The following is a 20673-nucleotide window of genomic DNA, read 5'->3' as shown; positions in this document are numbered from 1 at the left end:
CATGGGAAAGAACAAAAGAATGTCATTACTGCAGGGTGCTGAAAATGCATGGTAATTAATATTTTTAAAATGTAACTGATGTGTGAGACTAAAATAAAAAATGTTTTTTGGTACAAAATTTATTATTTTGACCAGTGCATTTCCTAATATAACTTATGTAGACAGCTTAATTGAACACCATAAGTACTTGGAACCTTGAGTAGGACATGCAGTTTTGTTGGTTTGTCCAGAGTGATGCCCCTATAAATCCCAGAGTGATTTGAATAGTGAATAAAAATGTATTTGCAAACTCTCCTTCAGGGAATGGTGAGAAAGGGGGAAAATTCAACTTCCCCAAGTTGAATTCTTGATATTCTCACAAGCAGTGTGGACAACCAAAGCTACAGGCTAAGCCCCCAACCTTGGGGTTTGTTCATATGAAACTTAACCCCACAAAAGATAGGTCAAGCCTACTTAAAATTCGGCCTAAAAGTCACCCCCAAGAGAACCTCTTTTGTTGCTCAGATGTGACCTCTCTCTCCAGCTAACACAACAAGCAACCTCACTACCCTCCCCCTTTCTACATGGGGCATGGCTCCCAGGGGTGTGGACCTTCCTGGCAATGTAGGACAGAAATCCTAGAATGAGCTGAGACTCAGCATCAAGAGACTGAGAAAACCCGTAGAATGAGCTGAGACTCAACATCAAGGGATTGAGAAGACCTTCTCGACCAAAAGGGGGAAGAGTGAAATGAGACAAAATAAAGTGTCAATGGCTGAGAGATTCCTGAGTCGAGAGGTTATCCTGGAGGTTAATCTTACGCATTAAATAGATATCACCTTGTTCGTCAAGATGTAATGGAGAGGCTGGAGGGAACTGCCCGAAAATGTAGAGCTGTGTTCCAGTAGCCATGTTTCTTGAAGATGATTGTATAATGATACAGCTTTCACAATGTGACTGTGTGGTTGTGAAAACCTTGTGTCTGATACAGGTTTTTATCTACCTTTTGTCTTTATCTAATAGACAAGTAAAACATATGGAATAAAAATAAATAATAGGGGGAACAAATGTTAAAATAAATTTAGATTGAAATTTTAGTGGTCAATGAAAGGAAGGGGTAAGGGGTATGGTATATATGAATTTTTTTCTGTTTTCTTTTTATTTCTTTTTCTGAATAGATGCAAATGTTCCAAGAAATGATCATGATGATGAATATGCAACTGTGATGATATTGTGAATTACTGATTATATATGTAGAACGTAATGATCCAAAGTTAAGAATGTTAAAAAAATAGGTATTAAATTTTATCGGATTTTTTTTTGGCATCAGTTGTTCTAATCATGTGGGTTTTTCTCCTTCAGTCTATTGCAGTCCCTATTGTATAACCATAATTGCATTCCCACAATAGGGGCTACCCTGTCATAATGCATTCTTTTTAAAAAAATATAGTTTATTTATTTGATTTTATTGCAATATATTCATGTATCATATAATCATCCAAAGTGTACAGTAAGTGGTTCACAGTATCATTATATAGTTGTGCATTCATCACCACAATCAATTTTGAACATTTTCATTATTCCCTAAAAATAAAATAAAAAAGAACACCCAAAACATCCCATATCCCTTATCCCCCCATTATTTATTTACTGTTTGTCCTTATTTTCTTATTCATCTGTCCATATACTGTATAAAGGGAGTGTCAGTCACAGGGTTTTCATAATCACATTGTCACATCATGAGAGCTATATAGCTATACAATCATCTTCAAGAATCAAGGTTACTGCATTATAGTTTGTCCGTTTCAGTTATTTCCTCCTAGTTTTTCTAATACACTAAAAACTAAAAAGGGATATCTATATAATGCATAAGAATAATCTCCAGAATGACCTCTTAAATCTGTTTGAAATCTCTCAGCCACTGAAAGTATTTTCTTTCATTTCTCTTCCCCCTTTTGGTCAAAAAAGCTTTCTCAGTCCCACGATGCCAGCTCTCGGGCTCATCCCTGGGACTCAGGTCCCATGTTGCCAGGGAGATTTACACCTCTAGGAGTTATGTCTCAGTTAGGGGGAAGGGCATTAAGTTTACCTGCAGAGGTGCCTTAGAGGCCACATCTGAGCAACAAAAGAGGTTCTCTGGGGGTGACTCTTGGGCATAATTATAAGTAGGCTTAGCTTCTCCTTTGCATGAATAAGTTTCATAAAGGCAAGCCTCAAGGTTAAAGGCTTGGCCTATTAAATTGGTATTCCCCAAAGCTTGTGAGAATATCAGGAATTCCTCAGGGTGGGAGGTTGAGGGCTGGGCCTATGAAATTGGTATTCCCCAATGCTTGTGAGAATATCAAGAATTCCTCATGTGGGAGGATGAGGTATTATTATAGTTATTAGGTATTATAGTTAGTCCATATTAGTGAGGCATTATAATATTTGTCTTTTCATTTCTAACTTATTTCACTCATTTCTAGCTTCATTCACCAGTTGTATGCTGTTTTAGTTTGTAAGCTGCCAGAATGTGATATACCAGAATGGGAACAGTTTTTATAAAGGGGAATTTATTAAGTTGCAAGTTTACAGTTCTAAAGCCATGAAAATGTCCAAATTAAGGCAAGCCTATAAAAAAAAATTAAGGCATCAAGGGACAGATACCTTGATTCAAGAAGGCCAGTAATGTTCAGGGTTTTTCTCTCAGCTGGAAGTGCACATGGCGATGTCTGCTAACTTTCTGTAGCTTTTCTGCTAGCCCCGGCTTCCCCGGCTCTCTCCGTTCTGTTGACTCTTTAGGTTCTTGTTCTTGTGGCTCCATTTTTCCAAAATGGTTCCCTTTTAAAGGGCCCCAGTAAGCAACTCCACCTTCAATGGGTGGAGACATGTCTCCATGGAAACCGTCTGTGGTAGTTAGATTCAGTTGTCAACTTGGCCAGGTGAGCATACCTAGTCTTGTTGCTGCAGACATAAGCCAACATTATGTAAACCTCATCTGTTGCTAATTACATCTGCAGTCGGCTAGGAGGCGTGTCTGCTGCAATGAGTGACATTTGACTTAATTGGCTGGTGCTTAAATGAGAGAGTGCAATGCAGCACAGCCTAAGCAGCTCAGCATTCCTCATCTCAGCACTTGCAGCTCAGCCCAGGCCTTTGGAGATGCAGAAAGAAGTCACCCCAGGGAAAGTTGCTGAAACCCAGGGGCCTGGAGAGAAGACCAGCAGAGACCATCCTGTGCCTTCCACGTAAGAAAGAACGTCAGTGGAAAGTTAGCTGCCTTTCCTCTGAAGAACTAATAAAATAAATCCCCTTTCATTAAAAGCCAATCCATTTCTGGTGTGTTGCATTCCAGCAGCTAGCAGACTAGAACACCATCTAATTAAAAGTTACCACCCACAATTGGGTGGGTCATATCTCCTTGGAAACAATTTAAAAAAATTCCACTGAACAATATTGAATGAGATTTAAAGGACATAGGTTTCCTGGAGTACATGATAGCTTCAAGCCAGCACATATGCCTCACAACTTCATTCCTTCTTGCAGTCGCTCAATATTCCATTGTCCTTCCATTCATTAGTTGATTTACCCATAGGCCACCTCTATCCATTGCAGATCAAGACTACTGCCACTATAAACATCAGTGTGCCAATGTCCATTCCTGTCCCTGCTTTCAGTTCTTCCAAGTATATACCTAATGATAGGGTTGCAGGATCATGTAGCGCCCATCATGTGAAACCATCCCACTGCTCTCCAGAGGGGCTGCACCATCTATTTTCCTACCAACAATGAATAGATACATCTCTCCACATTTTTTTCAGCAGTTGTATCTTTTTGTTTCTTTTTCTTTTTTTTGAGCTGGTGACCTTTAATATTATACGTAGGCTTAGCTTCTCCTTTGCGTGAATAAGTTTCATAAAGGCTTATATTTTAAAATATCAGATTTGCCCTTCTTACCACATAGCACCTTGTCTTCAGTGAACTTCTAGCCATACGTGTCTGGTTTTGCCAAGCACATCAGAATGGCTTTATTATTTTAGTTTCTCAATCCATCTGCATACCCCTCATAAACTGAAATTTCTTGCTGAGGACTGAGTCAGCAAGAAATCAAGGAAGGGCTGATTTCTTTCAGCAGGAGAACAGCAAGAGACCAGGCTGGGAGGCAGCCTAATGCACCTCTTTCTGTTTTATTCATACACCATGTAATCCATCCTAGGTAAATAGTCAATAGTTCCTGGTATAATTACATAGTTATACATTCACCACCACAGTCTATATGAGGACATTTCCATTTCTTCTTCAAAGAAAGAAGAGGAGGAAGAAATGAAGAATAAAAAGTAAAATAGAAAGGAGAAACAACACTGCCAAGAATCCCATAGCCCTCCTTTAAATCCTCCTATTGACCTTTAGCTTTGGCATATTGCCTTTGTTACATTTAATGGAAGTGTATTACAGTGTTTCTGCTAACCATAGACCCTAGTTTGCATTGGTTTTATTTTTTCCACATATTGTCCCTTTTTAACACCTTGCAATGCTGATGTTCATTTGTTCTCCCACATGTACAAACATTCTTATATTTGTACATTTAATCACCATCATTGTTCACTCTGGGTTTTGCTAAGTTAAACAGTTCTAGTCTGTATCTTTTGTCTTTCCTTCTGGTGTTACACATGCCCCTAGCCTTCTTCTTTCAGCCATACTCACTTTCAGCTTTGTTCAGTATACTTAGAATATTGTGTTACTGTCATACAGTATTGTACATCCATTTCTGGATCTTTACAGCCAATTCTGTACTCCTTCAGCATCAAATGCCCAATCTCTACCCTCTTTCTAACTCAGAATAACCTGTGTTCTCAACTTTAACTCTCAAAGTTTGCTCAGTAATATTAGTTCATATTAGTGAGACCACATAGTATTTGTTCTTTTCTTTCTGTCTAATTTCACTTAATATAATGCCCTTAAGGTTTATCCATGCTGTGGCATGCATCATGACTTTATTCTGTACCCTTACTGATAGTCTTTCATTTCTACACTCTTCTCCAAACCTCTCTCTGATGTTTTTTCCTATGTGCCTATAGTGTTCCCTTTAGTATTTCTCTCTCGGTGTCTGTCTGAAGATGTTTTAAATTCTTCCTCATTTTTGAAGGCCATTTTTTCTGGATATAGAATTCTTGGTTGGCAGTTTCTCTCTTTCAGTATCATAAATATATAATACCAATGCCTTTTCACCTCCGTGGTTTCTGCTGGAAAATCTGCAAATAGTCTTATCAGGCTTCCCTTGTATGTAATGGTCACTTTTCTCTTGCTGCTTTCAGGATTCTCTCTTTGTCTTTGATATTTGGGAGTCTGATTAGTAAGTATCTTGAAATAGGTCTATTTGTATCTATTCCATTTGGGGTACACTGTGATTCTTGGATTTGTAATTTTTTGTCTTTCATAAAAGTAGGGAAATGTTCTTCCATTTTTTTTCTGCACCTTTTCTTTTCACTTATCCTTTTGGGACACAAATAACACGTATATTCGTGTGTTTCATGTTGTCATTTAATTCCCTGAAACCCTGCTCATATTTTTCCATTCTTTTCTCTATCTTTTGTTTTGTGTGTAGGATTTCAGATGTCTTATCCTCTAGTTCACTAATTCTTTTTTCTGCCTCTTCAAATCTGCTGCTGTATTGTCTCCATTGAGTTTTTCATCTCTTCTGTTGTACCTTTCATTCCCTTAAGTTCTGCCATTTGATTTTCAAGCTTTTCAGTTCTTCTTTATGGTCATCCACTGTCTTCTTTATGACCTTTATCTCTTTTGCTGTATCTCCCTTAACTGGTTGATTTGGTATTTATTTGATTTAGGATGTTTATTTAAACATCTTTCATCAGTTGTTTCAAATGTCCCATATCTCATTTGAAATGTGAATTTGTTCCTATCTTCATTTTTCATAGTATGACTTGCGATGTTTTGCAGGTGTGTTCAGGCATCTGATTTCCTTGATTAATGTATTCTAGAGGTAGTTTTCCCTCTTTTACATAGGGTTTTCTTGTTGGTTGGCTTTGTTCTCTGTTCTTTGGCATTCAGTCCAACTTATTTTAGACCTCTAGCATAGCTTCTGTTTAACTTATCAGAATTTTCAGCTCTTGTTTTTCTGGCTCTTTCTCTACCTATATGGAACCTTTTTTTTATTGAGGAGGGTCTCTCCAGCTATGGTCAACTCCAATGAGATTTTCCCAGACTAGGCAGGCCTGGGTTTCAGGAGGAGGATGTTAATCAGTATCAGGTTTTCCTGAGGATGAGACCCAGCAGGTTGTCAGACATTCCTGTGAAGCATCTAGATTCTGCATTTGTCAGCCTGCAGCTCCCTACTGGTGTAGAAGTAGTGTGAAACCTTTAATTATCAGCAAACCCTATCCCTGCCACGGGTGTCATTGAGACTGAAACTGAAGTGAAATGTGGGCTTAAACTGTTTCTGTTTTCCAGCCCAGGTCTGAATTAGGGCCACCACTTGAGCTGGGCCTGACCCCACCTTTTCTTGGTGAAGAAATGCCCTTTAGAGAATTATCTTCTTCACTTGACTAGGTTGTCTCTCATATCTGACTTAACTCTGTCCTTTCCTAGGTCAGTGCTGACAATTGAAAATGCCTGAGGTTTTCTCTAATGAACTACTTAAAATAGTTAAAATAAATATGTAAATAAGAAACCCTTTCCAGATCCAGTCCCCAGCCCCCAAGTTTTGGCAGTCAAAAGCCAGAGTTGGTTGCAACTAAAAGAATAAAATACCTAGGAATAAATTTAACTAAAGAGACAAAAAACCTATATAAAGAAAACTACAAAAAACTGCTAAAAGAAATCACAGAAGACCTAAATAGATGGAAGGGCATACCGTGTTCATGGATTGGAAGACTAAATATAGTTAAGATGTCAATCCTACCTAAATTGATTTACAGATTCAATGCAATACCAATCAAAATCCCAACAACTTATTTTTCAGAAATAGAAAAACCAATAAGCAAATTTATCTGGAAGGGCAGGGTGCCCCGAATTGCTAAAAACATCTTGAGGGAAAAAAACGAAGCTGGAGGTCTCGCACTGCCTGACTTTAAGGCATATTATGAAGCCACAGTGGTCAAAACAGCATGGTATTGGCATAAAGATAGATATATCGACCAATGGAATCGAATAGAGTGCTCAGATATAGACCCTCTCATCTATGGACATTTGATCTTTGATAAGGCAGTCAAGCCAACTCACCTGGGACAGAGCAGTCTCTTCAATAAATGGTGCCTAGAGAACTGGATATCCATATGCAAAAGAATGAAAGAAGACCCATCTCTCACACCCTATACAAAAGTTAACTCAAAATGGATCAAAGATCTAAACATTAGGTCTAAGACCATAAAACAGTTAGAGGAAAATGTAGGGAGATATCTTATGGATCTTACAACTGGAGGCGGTTTTATGGACCTTAAACCTAAAGCAAGAGCACTGAAGAAGGAAATAAATAAATGGGAACTCCTCAAAATTAAACACTTTTGTGCATCAAAGAACTTCATCAAGAAAGTAGAAAGACAGCCTTCACAATGGGAGACAGTATTTGGAAATGATATATCAGATAAAGGTCTAGTATCCAGAATTTATAAAGAGATTGTTCATCTCAACAACAAAAAGACAGCCAACCCAATTACAAAATGGGAAAAAGACTTGAACAGACACCTCTCAGAAGAGGAAATACGGATGGCCAAGAGGCACATGAAGAGATGCTCAATGTCCCTGGCCATTAGAGAAATGCAAATCAAAACCACAATGAGATATCATCTCACACCCACCAGAATGGCCATTATCAACAAAACAGAAAATGACAAGTGCTGGAGAGGATGCGGAGAAAGAGGCACACTTATCCACTGTTGGTGGGAATGTCAAAGGGTGCAACCACTGTGGAAGGCAGTTTGGCGGTTCCTCAAAAAGCTGAATATAGAATTGCCATACGACCCAGCAATACCATTGCTAGGTATCTACTCAAAGGACTTAAGGGCAAAGACACAAACGGACATTTGCACACCAATGTTTATAGCAGCATTATTTACAATTGCAAAGAGATGGAAACAGCCAAAATCTCCATCAACAGAAGAGTGGCTAAACAAACTGTGGTATATACATACGATGGAATATTATGCAGCTTTAAGACAAGATAAACTTATGAACCATGTAATAACATGGATGGACCTAGAGAATATTATGCTGAGTGAATCCAGCCAAAAACTAAAGGACAAATACTGTATGGTCCCACTGATGTGAACGGACATTCGAGAATAAACTTGAAATATGTCATTGGTAACAGAGTTCAGCAGGAGTTAGAAACAGGGTAAGACAATGGGTAATTGAAGCTGAAGGGATACAGACTGTGCAACAGGACTAGATACAAAAACTCAAAAATGGACAGCACAATAATACCTAATTGTAAAGTAATCATGTTAAAACACTGAATGAAGCTGCATCTGAGCTATAGGTTTTTGTTTTGTTTTGTGTTGTTTTGTTTTGATTTTACTATTATTACTTTTATTTTTTTCTCTATATTAACATTCTATATCTTTTTCGGTTATGTTGCTAGTTCTTCTAAACCAATGCAAATGTACTAAGAAATGATGATCATGCAGCTATGTGATGATGTTAAGAATTAATGATTGCATGTGTAGAATGGTATGATCTCTAAATGTTGGGTTAATTTCTTTTTTTCTGTTAATTAAAAAAAAAAAGAGAGAAGGGATAATTGGAGATGAAGGGATACAGACTGTACAACGGGACTGGATATAAAAACTCAGAAATGGACAGCACAATACTACCCAATTGTAATGCAATTATGTTAAAACACTGAATGAAGCTGCATGTGAGGTATAGGTTTTTTGTTTTTGTTTTTTTTGTTTTTTTTTCTTTCTATTATTGTTTTAATTCTTATTCTGTTGTCTTTTTATTTCTTTTTCTAAATCGATGCAAATGTACTAAGAAATGATGAATATGCAACTATGTGATGTTATTAAGAATTACTGATTGTACATGTAGATTGAAATGATTTCTAATTGTTTTGTTAATTCTTTTTTTAATTAATAAAAAAAAAAAAAAAAAAGCCAGAGTTGGTACCTGGCTCTGTGTGCCCATTTTCTTGGGGCGCAACCCTTTTCCAATATTGTGAGCTCAGCCAACTCCAAAAGCGTCCACTTTTGTTTTGTTTGTTTTTTGTTTTTGTCAGCCCTATCCTCTCTGCTGTGAGAGACCTCAGAGTTTCTTTCCTGCTTGCTCTGTGTTTAGCTGTGCTCAGAGCTTGTATTCAGCAGTACACATTTGTTAATTAAAACTGCAGTTGTAGCTTGGTTGAGCTACCTTTCCTTGCTCCTAGTAGAGACTGCTTTTTTTTCCCCATGGGAAGTGTCTCCAACACAGCCTGCCCTGCCAGTGGAAGGGGCACCTGCCTCCGCAGTTTGGGGGCTCTACCATTCTGCTCTGTGATCTTGGCCCTTCCACCCATTCCAGACAAGTATATAATGTGTGTCTGGTTACAGTCATCCCCCAGACAGTTGTTTCAGACATTCCTGGCTATTTACTAGCTGCTCTAGAGGGCTACATCCCACACCTCCCTGTGCTGACATTTTTCCCTGCCTCCATTTTGTATTCTTTTAATACCTTAATTAATACAATTTATTTGATATCTTGTTTGAAAGTTCTTCCTTGATATTGGTTTGTAAATTTTGTGCTTCTCCTTTTTTTTTTTTTTTTGTACTATGTTTTGAGGTGCCTATTAGACATGTAAATGCAAGTAGACAACTAGATAGAGAAGTGTGGAAGTCAGGGAAGAGGTCCAGGCTGGAGATCTAAAGTTGAGAGCTGCCAGCATATAGCTTTCTAGTATTTAAAACTATGAGATTAGATGACAACAACAAGGGAATAAGTATATAGAGAGGAGAGAAGAGATCCAAGGTCAGGGGGCCTTGGGTACTCAATATTGAAAGGTCTGAGAAGAATAGGAGGAAGAGAAACCAGCAAAAGATATTGAGAAGGAGTACCAGTGAGACAGGAAAACAGGCAAGTAGAAACTAGGTGAAGAGAATGTTCCATGGAGAAAATAATGATCAGCTATGTCAAATGCTGCTGATAGATTAAGATGAGAATTGAGAAATGTCGGTTATATTTAGCAGTGCCATATTCTTTTGTATATTTAATTCTCACAAGAATTATTATTCTGTTTTGCTAAATTAAAAGCAGAGCCGTTAAGTAACTTTTCTAAGTTAAACCCTAGCAAGTGACAGATCTGGGTATTGAATCCCTGTCTATCTGAATCTTTAACCACTATACTATACTTCTTTTTTTACATCATGTAGAATTAATTTTGTAACACATTTTAAACTATGGGAAAAATTCAGGTTAATGTAACAAAGTTACACATATTCTCCACTCAGAATTAATAGATGTTAATATTTTATAATTTGATTCAAGAAATAAAGCAGTATAGGTTGGTCCATGCATTCACACAAATGTCAGTTGAATGCCTATTGACTGCCGGGTATTTGTTCTGGACACATGGGATAAATCAGAAGAATACAAAAATTCGTTCCTTCGGGCAGGTAAAACAAATAATAAACAATAATTATATATTAAAAAATTATAAGTGCTGGGCAGTGGTGGCACAGGGGCAGAGTTCTCACCTGCTGTGCCAGAGACCTGGGTTCGTTTCCCAGTTCCTGCCCATGCAAAAAAATAATAATAAAATAATAAGGACTATGGAAAAAAAGAAAATATGTATAGCAGGATAAAGAGATCAGGAATATTTGGAAGGAAGGTGGAATGTTAGAGCAAAGAACTAAAGAAGGTGAGAAAGTTAGCCTTGCAGATATTTGGGGAATATGGTATAAAGCAGAGGGAATAGCCTTAAAATGCCAAGACCCCTTTGTTCCCTTTCCCAATCCATTCTCCTTCTTTCCTCTGCAGAAGCAAATGATATTGTAAATTCAATATGTATTCTCCTAATCCTTGTTTATATATTTTTCTCACATTCATGTATGTCCAAAAACAATATCCTAGTATGGTCTGTTCTTGATTTTATGAATAATACCAGACATACTTATTTTCTTTCATTTGAAATGATTATGAGTGAAATTATTATTCATTCAGCTTTAACAGCTCTTTAATATTCTCCTGTGACTATGCCACAGTTGTTTTTTCCTATCATTAGAATAGTTTTATATTAACTTTTCTCATACACAGATCTTTATGTATAAGTGAGAGTTTTTTCAGGTGTTAAACCTCAAAGTGGAATAGCTGATATTCATAGTGCATTTTCTCCTTTATTAGATATTGCCAAATTGGTGTTCAGTTGTTAGCATTAACAGTATATGAAAGAAGCTATTTGTCCATGTCTGAACCTTGGTATTGTCCATCTATAATTTTCGTCAGTCTAATGGAATGAAATTTTTGTTTTTATAATAACTTCCAAAATTTCTAGTGGAATTGAGCTCCTTTTCAGATGTTTATTTAGCCATTTATCTTCCCTCCTCTGTGATTGCCTGCTCATTTCCCTTGCCCATTTATATATTGGTTGGCTTTTTCATATTGACTTTCATAACTTTTATTTGAAGTGACTTTTGTAAAGCTTTCTGAAAAAGTCAGGTGACTACAAAGAACAGAATTTACTTCTAGTTGTTTTAAACTTAATTTTCTTGAATAAAGACCTATTCTTACAATTTAGTAAATTAACTCTTATTTGTCTAAGTTTTGGATTAGTGCAACCCTGATGCCAAACTAGTGGAAAGGTACACAAGATGGAGTAAAATTTCAATTAGGAATTACTTACCTTGTTAACTTTAATAAAATATGGGGGAATTGTGGTGCTGTACTTGGAAATTTTTAGCTTTTTATGTATATATTATTTTTCACAAAAAAAGAAGGAAAAAAGTCAGTTGTGATGATTAAGTATTTAAGCCCTCTAGCCTCATATATTCTGGAGCATCTAGAAGGAAAAATAGGAGAGGATTGTATGGTAGCCCATGACAAACTCTGGGATCTATCCTGGAACCAGTTTTTGAAGAGTGCTTTGAAAACATTGCTTTTTTATTTCTTTGCTTTGTATATATGTTATACTATACAATTTTAAAAATTGGAAAAAATATATATATATTAAATATATATATATATTTGGGGGAATATATATATATTTGGGGGAAAGTAGAGGATATGGTTATGGGAATATATATGTATAATATGTATTTTAGTGAACATTGCATTTTAGTTTCCCATATTTTTCTTTTACTCCTATCTCATCTAATAATAGCAGTGTTGTTGTAAATATGTTTTGAGGCTGGAGCACTACATTTTGAGATGATCATTATCAGATACTTAATATTAAGCCATGTTATTATACCATTACTCTTTCCTTTCAAAAATAGCAAGCATAAGAAATAGTATTTCTTTGATACATGATTTCATAAATCTGGTTTCATCTAGAAAATAGGTTTGTTTATGTAAATATAAAAACACATATTTTTTACATCACATAGACTTATTTGGTAAATTGTATTTTACTGTCTTTCAGATTAACAAATAGAAATATTATACACAAACCTGCAGAGTGGACTTTAATTGCTGTGGTGTTGCTGTCATTGTAAGTACTCTTTCAGAGTTTTTACTCTAAATAATAAATACGAACAATTTTGATTAGGAAAAAAACAAAGTTAAACTCCTTGGAAAATATTGTAGCTCTTTTTTGTGCCTTACTTTTACTTTCCTGTATGATGAAAATAACTTTAATGTTAAGTGATATGCCATATTTTGATAATCATTCTCTTTATATTTTTTTACCATCTTTTCTCCTGAGGCCCTTGTTCTTTGCAAATACTATTTGATTTCTTCTGAATGAAAAGAATCTACCCATGTTAGAAGTTATAACACACAGAGAATGGTCCTTTAATTTCATTTTAAATTTTTATTTATTTATTTTTGGGGGTGCATGGTCCGAGAATCGAACCTGGGTCTCCCGCATGGAAGGCGAACATTCAGCCACCTGTGCACCTCATTTCATTTTTAATAGTGCATTTTATTCACCCCAAATGGGCCTCATTATTTTATGTCTGTGTCTTTACCAGCATATCTAATACTATTTCATTTTCTTTCAACAAATTTTGTCATTAACAGTATCAGAAAAGTTTTATTTTACAGATAAATGTACATCTTTAAAATCAAGCAGGTTTAAAAGAACTAAACCTATAAAGATAAATAATACATTAAGTACTCATTCACCTTTTAAGAAATCACTGGTGGTATATAAGGCTGTCTTTCAAAAGGGTTAAAACCATCTAGTAAGTGTACTGTTTTTCAGCTTGAATTTGCAAAACTCTTCTTTTGAAGGCCATTTATTACTGCATTACTGCTGCTACTTGGAGCTTGTTGGGTCACTTGAAGCCCATAGGACATTGAATACTTACCAGATACTCACAGGTCACAATGTTATAAGCCAGCCTCATAGCATCTTCAGCCCTGCTTTTCCCTTTTCTTTGATATTACTTCAGTCTGACATGTTATTTTGGCTTCACTATCCCAAGGAAGGCTATGCTGGGAGATGTTAGAATAGGCTTCAGTGAGCCAGCATTTGTGTCACCTAACCAGATACAACTCACATGATTCATTAAATCAGAACACAGAAAATAACTTTACTTGAATGCCCTGATATAAATTTTTTATCAACCATAAGAAGAAATCTTTTGCCATGTCTGCTATTCAGTTTTACACTTGAATTGGTAATTTGTGAAACAGATCTTATTAATTTTTTAGAAACTTCTTTCCATTTTATGAAATTTGTAAATATTTTGGTCACTGACAAAAAAAAAAAATCAGTATCTCTGCTCACCCAATATATCCTAGGCCTGCTAATAAATCCTCATAGATAACTGTTTAACTGCACTTCTGCAATTCAGTGTACTAAAGGGGAAGTAACTTTTTTGGTTGACAAGTCAGAGACTTAGGCCTGCAGTAATCTCAGAATCCTGCTTCTAAGCTAGTAATTAAAAATAGTATCTTCCTAAGTATGTGCTTACTGACGGTACATGTTAGGTCCTACTGTTCTTATATCAAACTGTTGTCATTCTTCTCCAAAATGTACAGCAAGGAATAGCAAAAAAAAAGTATGGAAAATGAAATAATAAAGGCTATCATTTAAAGTGTTATAGATGATTAATCCATTCTAAGGTAAATTTCTAGTGTTAATTTTAATAAAGGCACCCGTGTGGCACAAAATACTGAAAGCTTTGCTAGGCCTATGTGTTGTTTGACTTCCCTAATTTTGGATGTGATATAGGGAACTCCTTATTTCTAGAGTCAGTGACCCACTAAAATAGTAACTTGAATTCAAGAAACAAACTGCACATGTTAGGTATACTGTATGTTTCACATTGTTCAGTCAGTCTTGAGGTTGTAGCCGTAAACAGTCTCCACTGACACTTTTTTTTTGGACATTGGTTTGAATTCTTACCTAAATGAGAGCTAGGTCTGCCCTTCTTTCTTCTAGTCCTTGTTACTAGCCTTCCTCTTGATCCTTGGACAAGTAAGCTTCTTTCCAGGCAGGGCCATTTTGCTTCTTTTAAAATTCTTGGTCACTATAAACACCAAGTTAGCTAGTGCTTCCTAGCATTTTGCCTTTGAAATTTTGTTTCACAGGATTCTTTCTAACTGCTGTGGGCCCTCCTTGCACATCCTCCAGATCCTTTCCAATCTATATTTGTACATTCTATATCTTCTCTTATCTGAATTCTTGTTCTTTGGTTATCACTTCCTAAGGATTCTTTCTCTTGCCTCCATATTATTTTACTTCTTACTTTTTCCTTTCTCAGAAAGTCCCCTTTAGCTTTTCATATTTCTGCCCCTTAAGGAATCTGTGGCTCACCTGATAGTCCCTTTTGTCCCCAGCCTTGTCCTTATATTGCCCTTTTATAGAAAATATTACTATATGAGATGGGGATTATGGTGGATTGAATTGTGTACCCCAGTTTGGACATATTCTTGGTCTTGGTCCTCATCCTGGTGGGTATGGTCCCTTTGTAAATAAGGTCTCTTTAAAATGTTAACTCAGTTAAAGTGTGGCCCAACTGAATGAGGTTGGGCTTTAATCTGGATTACTGGAGTCCTTTATAAGCAGAGGGTAATCCAGACAGAAGGAGAAGCCACAGGGAGCAGTCAAAAGTCAGTGGAACCCTGAGGAAAAAGGAGAAGACATCACCATGTGAATTGCCATGTTACAGAAAAGCTAAGGAACCCCAAAGATTGTTGGCCAGCCAGAAGATACCAGCCCTGGGACGAAATAATCCTTCTAGCCTCTGAAACCATGAGCCTATAATTTCTTGTTGTTAAGCCAACCCGTGTATGATATTTGTTTTAGCAACTAGGAAACTAAAACAGTTTTTGGTACCATAAAGTAGGGTGCTGCTATTACAAATATGTACTGGTTTGAAGTTGTTACATACCCCAGAAAAGACCATATTCTTTTAACACATTCCAATGGGTCAGATTTATCGTGGACAGGACCTTTTGGTTAGGTTATTTCAGTTGAGAAGAGATCCACCCTATTCAAGGTGGGTCTTATTCCATTTTACTGGAGTCCTTTATGAGAGGATATAGAACAGAAAATATTGAGAGAACTTAGAGGGAAACACCCAAACAAGTTGGAGAGCACTTAAAGAGAGAAAAGAGATGCTAAGAGAAGACCTACAGAAGCACAAAGAGGAGACCACTAGAACCAGGAGCTGAAAGCAACGAAACCTGGGAGCGAAGGACCAGCAGACACCAACCGTGTGCCTTGCTGACAAAGGAACCCTGGATGCCAGCTGCCTTTCTTCAGAGAAGGTATCATCCTGTTGATGCCTTCATTGGGACATTTTCATGGCTTTAGAACTGAAAATTTGTAAACTAATAAATCCTTGTGGTAAAAGCCAACCCATTTCTGGTATGTTGTGTTCCGGCAGCTTTAGCAAACCAAAACAAAATACCTGAAAATGTGGAGACAACTTTTGAATTGGGTAATGGATGGGAGGCTAGGAGAATTGTGAGGGCTCCAAAATGAATGAGCGCTATAGAGAAAGTTTGTATTGTTTTAGAAAATACATAATTTGTCATCAACAGAATGATGGTAGAAATATGATGTTGAAGGTACTTCTAACAAGGCCTTAGAAGGAAATGAAGACTGTGTCATTGGAAATTGGCTAAAAAGGCAATCCTTATTATGAAGTGTCAGAGAAGTTGGTGAAATTGAGTTCTGATGTTGGATGGAAGACAAAATTTAAAAACAATGAACTTGCATATTTAGCTGAAGAGATTTCCAAGTTAAGTGTGTAAGGTGCAGTCTGGTCTCTCCTTGCAGCTTATTGTGACATGAGAGAGGGAAAAATATTAAAATAGAAGTCAACTTTTAAGCACAAGGAAACCAGAAATTAACAATTAGGAAACTTTCCTATCTATCTAGATACTGTGTTCTGCAACTAGGACCAGAAGTGGCTCCATCAGGGATCTCCCTGAGCTTTCAGGAAGTGAGTCCCCAAAGGACAGGGCTCCATGTGAGGGTTGAACTGAACAACCCTTAACTAAAGAGTGTGTGGCTGAACACGGATCCAGTCAGCCATTTCAGTGGAAGTCAAGATTGGAAATGCAGTATCCATGAAAAATCTGTGGAAAGCACTATTATCTGATGGGTTGAATCTGTTTGAACTGCACACAAAGTTGACAAAGCTTTTTGCAAATTTTGTATGACCAGAACCACTGCCAGCCTGAATTGAAAGAGACAGAGAAGGGACAAATTGAAGGAAGCATGACTTCAAAGGGCATTACCATGGAAGCAGAGGCCTTGGATCAAAAAAACTATCCTTGGGCCAGGAGAGTCAGCCCACCCATGTGTGTAGGAAAGCAGTACGGTCACTTCATTTGGAGTGTACCTAGGGCCTGTTGTTCAGGAAGAGTGCTACCACCTTAAAGCTCAGTGTGGTGGGGCCTCTACCCTAGCATTCATGAAGGGCCTGGCTGCCATTTTGATGCTTGGAGAGGGCGGGGCCTTCACCCTGCAGTTAGAAAGAGCATGGCCTTTCTGCAAGCACTTGGAATGGGTGGGGCTGCAAGTCCATCAGGCCCAGAGGATAACACATCATCCATAAATGGCTTTCAGACCTTGAAATCTAATGAAGTATGCCCTTCAGGGTTTCGGACTTGTTTGGGACACCTGACGTCTGTTTTCCTTCCACTTTCTCCTTATGGAAATGCAAATTATTCTATGTCTGTGCTTCCATTCTATATTGAAAGCTGATAACTTGTTTTGTAGGCTTTACAGGTTCATCAGACAGGGGAATTTTGCCCCAGAATGGGCCACACCTACCACTGATTTTTTTAAAAATATTTTTATTGCGAAATCTTTTTGTTTGTTTGTTTCCTTTTTTATATTATTTTTTCCTTTTTTTTTATTTTATTTTTTAATTGCTAAATCTTAATATATAAACATTCCATACATGGTTTACAATCAGTAGCTCACAATCTCATCACATAGTTGTGCAACAATCACCACAATCAATTTTCAGAATATTTATATTTGTGTCACTCCAGAAAAAAGCGCACACACACAAAAAGAAAAAACTCACACATCTCATACCCCTTATCCCTTCCTCTCATCAACCACCAGCATTTCCATCTAATCAACTTATTTTTACAACTGATTTTGATGAGACTTTCTACTTAACATCGTTACTAAAGTGACTTAAGGCTTTTGGGATTTGTGATGGAATGAATCTATTTTGCATGTAAGAATAACATGTCTTTTCAGGCTCCAGAGGAAACACTGGGGTGGTATAACTTGCATACTCCAGTTTGGACATAACTTGATCTTGGTCTTCATTCTGGTGGGTGTGGCCCCATTGTAAATAAGATCTCTTCAAAGTGTTGTTTCAGTTGGTTGGTCATTAATCCAGATTATGAAGTCCTTTAGAAGCAGAGTGAAAATCATACAGACAGAGAAGCTAAAAGGAGCAGCCGAAAGCCAGAAATAATGGAACCCAGAGGAGAAAGGAGAAGATGTTGCCTTGTGCGCTGCTGTGTGACGGAAAAGCCAAGGAACCCCAAAGATTGCTGGCCAGAATATACCAGCCCTGGGAGGAACCAACAATTTAATAGTGTTAAACCAACTCATTGTATGGTATTTGTTTTAGCTGTTTTCCTAGCAGCTAGGAAACTAAAACAAAGATAAAATTAAAATACATATCTGTCATATTAAAGCTCATCCTGTTGACATCCTAAAGAATAATTATACTTTACAGGGATATATGCTTGCATAAATTTGTGCTTGCACCCCACTTCCCTCCCACTTACAGTTCATACTTTCTTTTTAGAGAGGAAAGCATTTTGTCACTGGGAAAAGAAAAAGCAGGCATGAGGGCCAGCAATGGATAAAGAACTTTACACACAATAAGAACTATGGAGACTTTAGACAACCAAAGAAATAATGCACATATAAAGAGCAAGAGGACAACACACACATCATACGCACACTTGTAGAGTAGTAACCCCATCTTTCTGCCTTTTAGCTTATTGTCACTAAGAATATAGGCATACATGGGATTATCACTTCATGGTAATTATCTTGATTATGAAAATCTCTACTTTTGCTCTTATATTTCCAGTGGAAACATTTTGGCATAACTTATAGACACTTCTGCAATTTATGTTTAAAAATGAACTTCTTATAAGTCTTATAGCCAGGTAAAAGATTCTAAATGGTTCTGAAGATGAGTATAATAAGATAATATGGTCCATATTATGGCAGTAGGACTATTCTTTGTATATGAATATTGCAAAGTTTTGTTAACTAGCTTTTGTTTAATGCATAAAAACTGTTTTCAGAATTCTTTGTGAGAATCACTTAGAAATGGATACATACACACTATACCTGTGTAATCGTATTACTACATTGATATATTGGCCCAAGAACTCCAGTTAGAGGGAAAAATGAATGTTTTGATGAAAACATGATAATTCAGAAGAACAGAAATAAAGCTTGGTCTTGAAATTTTTTTTTTGTTTTTGCATGGGCAGGCACCAGGAATCGAACCCTGGTCTCCAGCATGACAGGCGAGAATTCTGCCACTGAGCCACCGTTGCACTGCCCGGTTTTGAATTTTTATATCTCTATTCTTAAAAGCAAACAAAGTGTTTTCCTGGACCATGCATTCCCACCCTGCCCTCCTAAAAAAACAACAGTAAACAAAGTGTTTCTGTACCAGATCATCTTTTCCTAGAGACTTCCATTGCACTTTCATAGGTGTATTAACATTTAAAAATTTGGACCACAACATAATTTATCAGTACATAGTAATGGAAATTTTATACTAAAATGATCTCAGAAAAAAAATTGTTCAGAATTGGAACACTTGATCTTTGCATACTCAGTGAAGTATATTTATTTATATATAAAAATGCCTCATGATCCAGTCGTGTATCTTTTAGATTACTCACTGATTTCATGGGACTTGAGTGGCCAGTGTGACTGCAACATTTATTGATAGTTACACTGTTTTTAGACCCTAACTGATTGGCAAGAGTCAGGTAGACAGACCTTTAAAGTAGACATATACTGCACATTTATTTAACAGTAAAGGAATTAGTGTCCCTCTAGTTCTCTCAGTTTTCTTTAGCAAATTTTATAGTTGAAGATTCTCAAAGACTTCTTACAGTTAGAAGAATGTCTGTAATATTGATTATAATTGACCCAGTTTTTTGTTTTGTTGTGTTTTTTAAGAACTGATTAGAAATGCAATGAAGTAACCTGGTCTTGATGGCAAGATTTATTCCTTAAATGCTTGGTTATAGTAATTTTGCATCTTAGTTGAAGTTTATCAGACGTTACTCTTTCATTGAGTTTTGTTCCTGGAAAAGATACTGTGTGTTGAAATAATATAAAATTGAATCTGACTTTCCCAAAGAAATAATGCGCTAATAAGGTAACTAGATCCTTTCCACATTCTTGATGCATGAATAGAAATGCGTATAAACATATATAGTCTTCTATAAATATTTTAGTTCTTATATACTATGTAAAGCTTGTTAATTTGATGTGTTTATATATCAAATTGGAAAGCACAATACTTAGGTATAAGTGTATTTTATGATACAATATCATATTTTTTTATATTCCTCATAATCCCGTTTTTACTTTTAATATAGGAAACCAGAAAGTAAAGAATCACTTTATGTCATGGTCATAGTATTCAGAATATTTCTTTGAAAAGATTTTGACTTTTATTTTGAGAAGATGTTGTAGCCATAGACATCATCTTCAGCTCTGTCCCATTCCTTCTTTCACTCTTCCCTTTGCTGCTAGTGTTCCACTGTCTTGTATGACTTCTGTCATTATGCTTCAGCCTATAACACAAAAGGGGGCTGTGCCAATGCAGACCTAAAACAGAAATCTAGGGAAAGGGCAGACCTGAGATAAGCCATATAGAAGGCTATCAGGAAGCAGATTGACTGGCCTGAGGTCCTTTATGTGCAGCTCATATGCCAGAAATGGGAACCAGATTCCCTTAAAATGTCATCTTTTCAGCCCATTTAATATGGAACTTTTGTAAATAGGTCTCTACTTTGTATTCTGATGGTCTGTGATAATTTTATTGTAAGAGTCAAATATTTCTCAAAGAGTACTCTGGGAAAGAGATGTTTGTTGTG

General features: G+C 36.6%; 1 protein-coding gene across 7 annotated transcripts in view; it reads left to right on the top strand.

Annotated features, from left to right (window-relative positions):
* The window catches only part of RPAP2 (RNA polymerase II associated protein 2), a 206149-nt gene that overhangs the window by 107269 nt on the left and 78207 nt on the right, over positions 1 to 20673 (top strand). For all 7 annotated transcript variants that reach the window (XM_077120272.1, XM_077120271.1, XM_077120275.1 and 4 more), the window contains one exon: positions 12524 to 12592. In XM_077120272.1, coding sequence (XP_076976387.1) covers positions 12524 to 12592 — 69 coding nt within the window. The remainder of the gene's footprint in view (positions 1 to 12523; positions 12593 to 20673) is intronic.

Source organism: Tamandua tetradactyla, chromosome 11, assembly GCF_023851605.1.
Source record: "Tamandua tetradactyla isolate mTamTet1 chromosome 11, mTamTet1.pri, whole genome shotgun sequence".
Lineage (NCBI taxonomy): Eukaryota > Metazoa > Chordata > Mammalia > Pilosa > Myrmecophagidae > Tamandua > Tamandua tetradactyla.
Note: the sequence above shows the minus strand (reverse complement) of the source record. Positions and strands in the feature narration are given on the sequence as shown.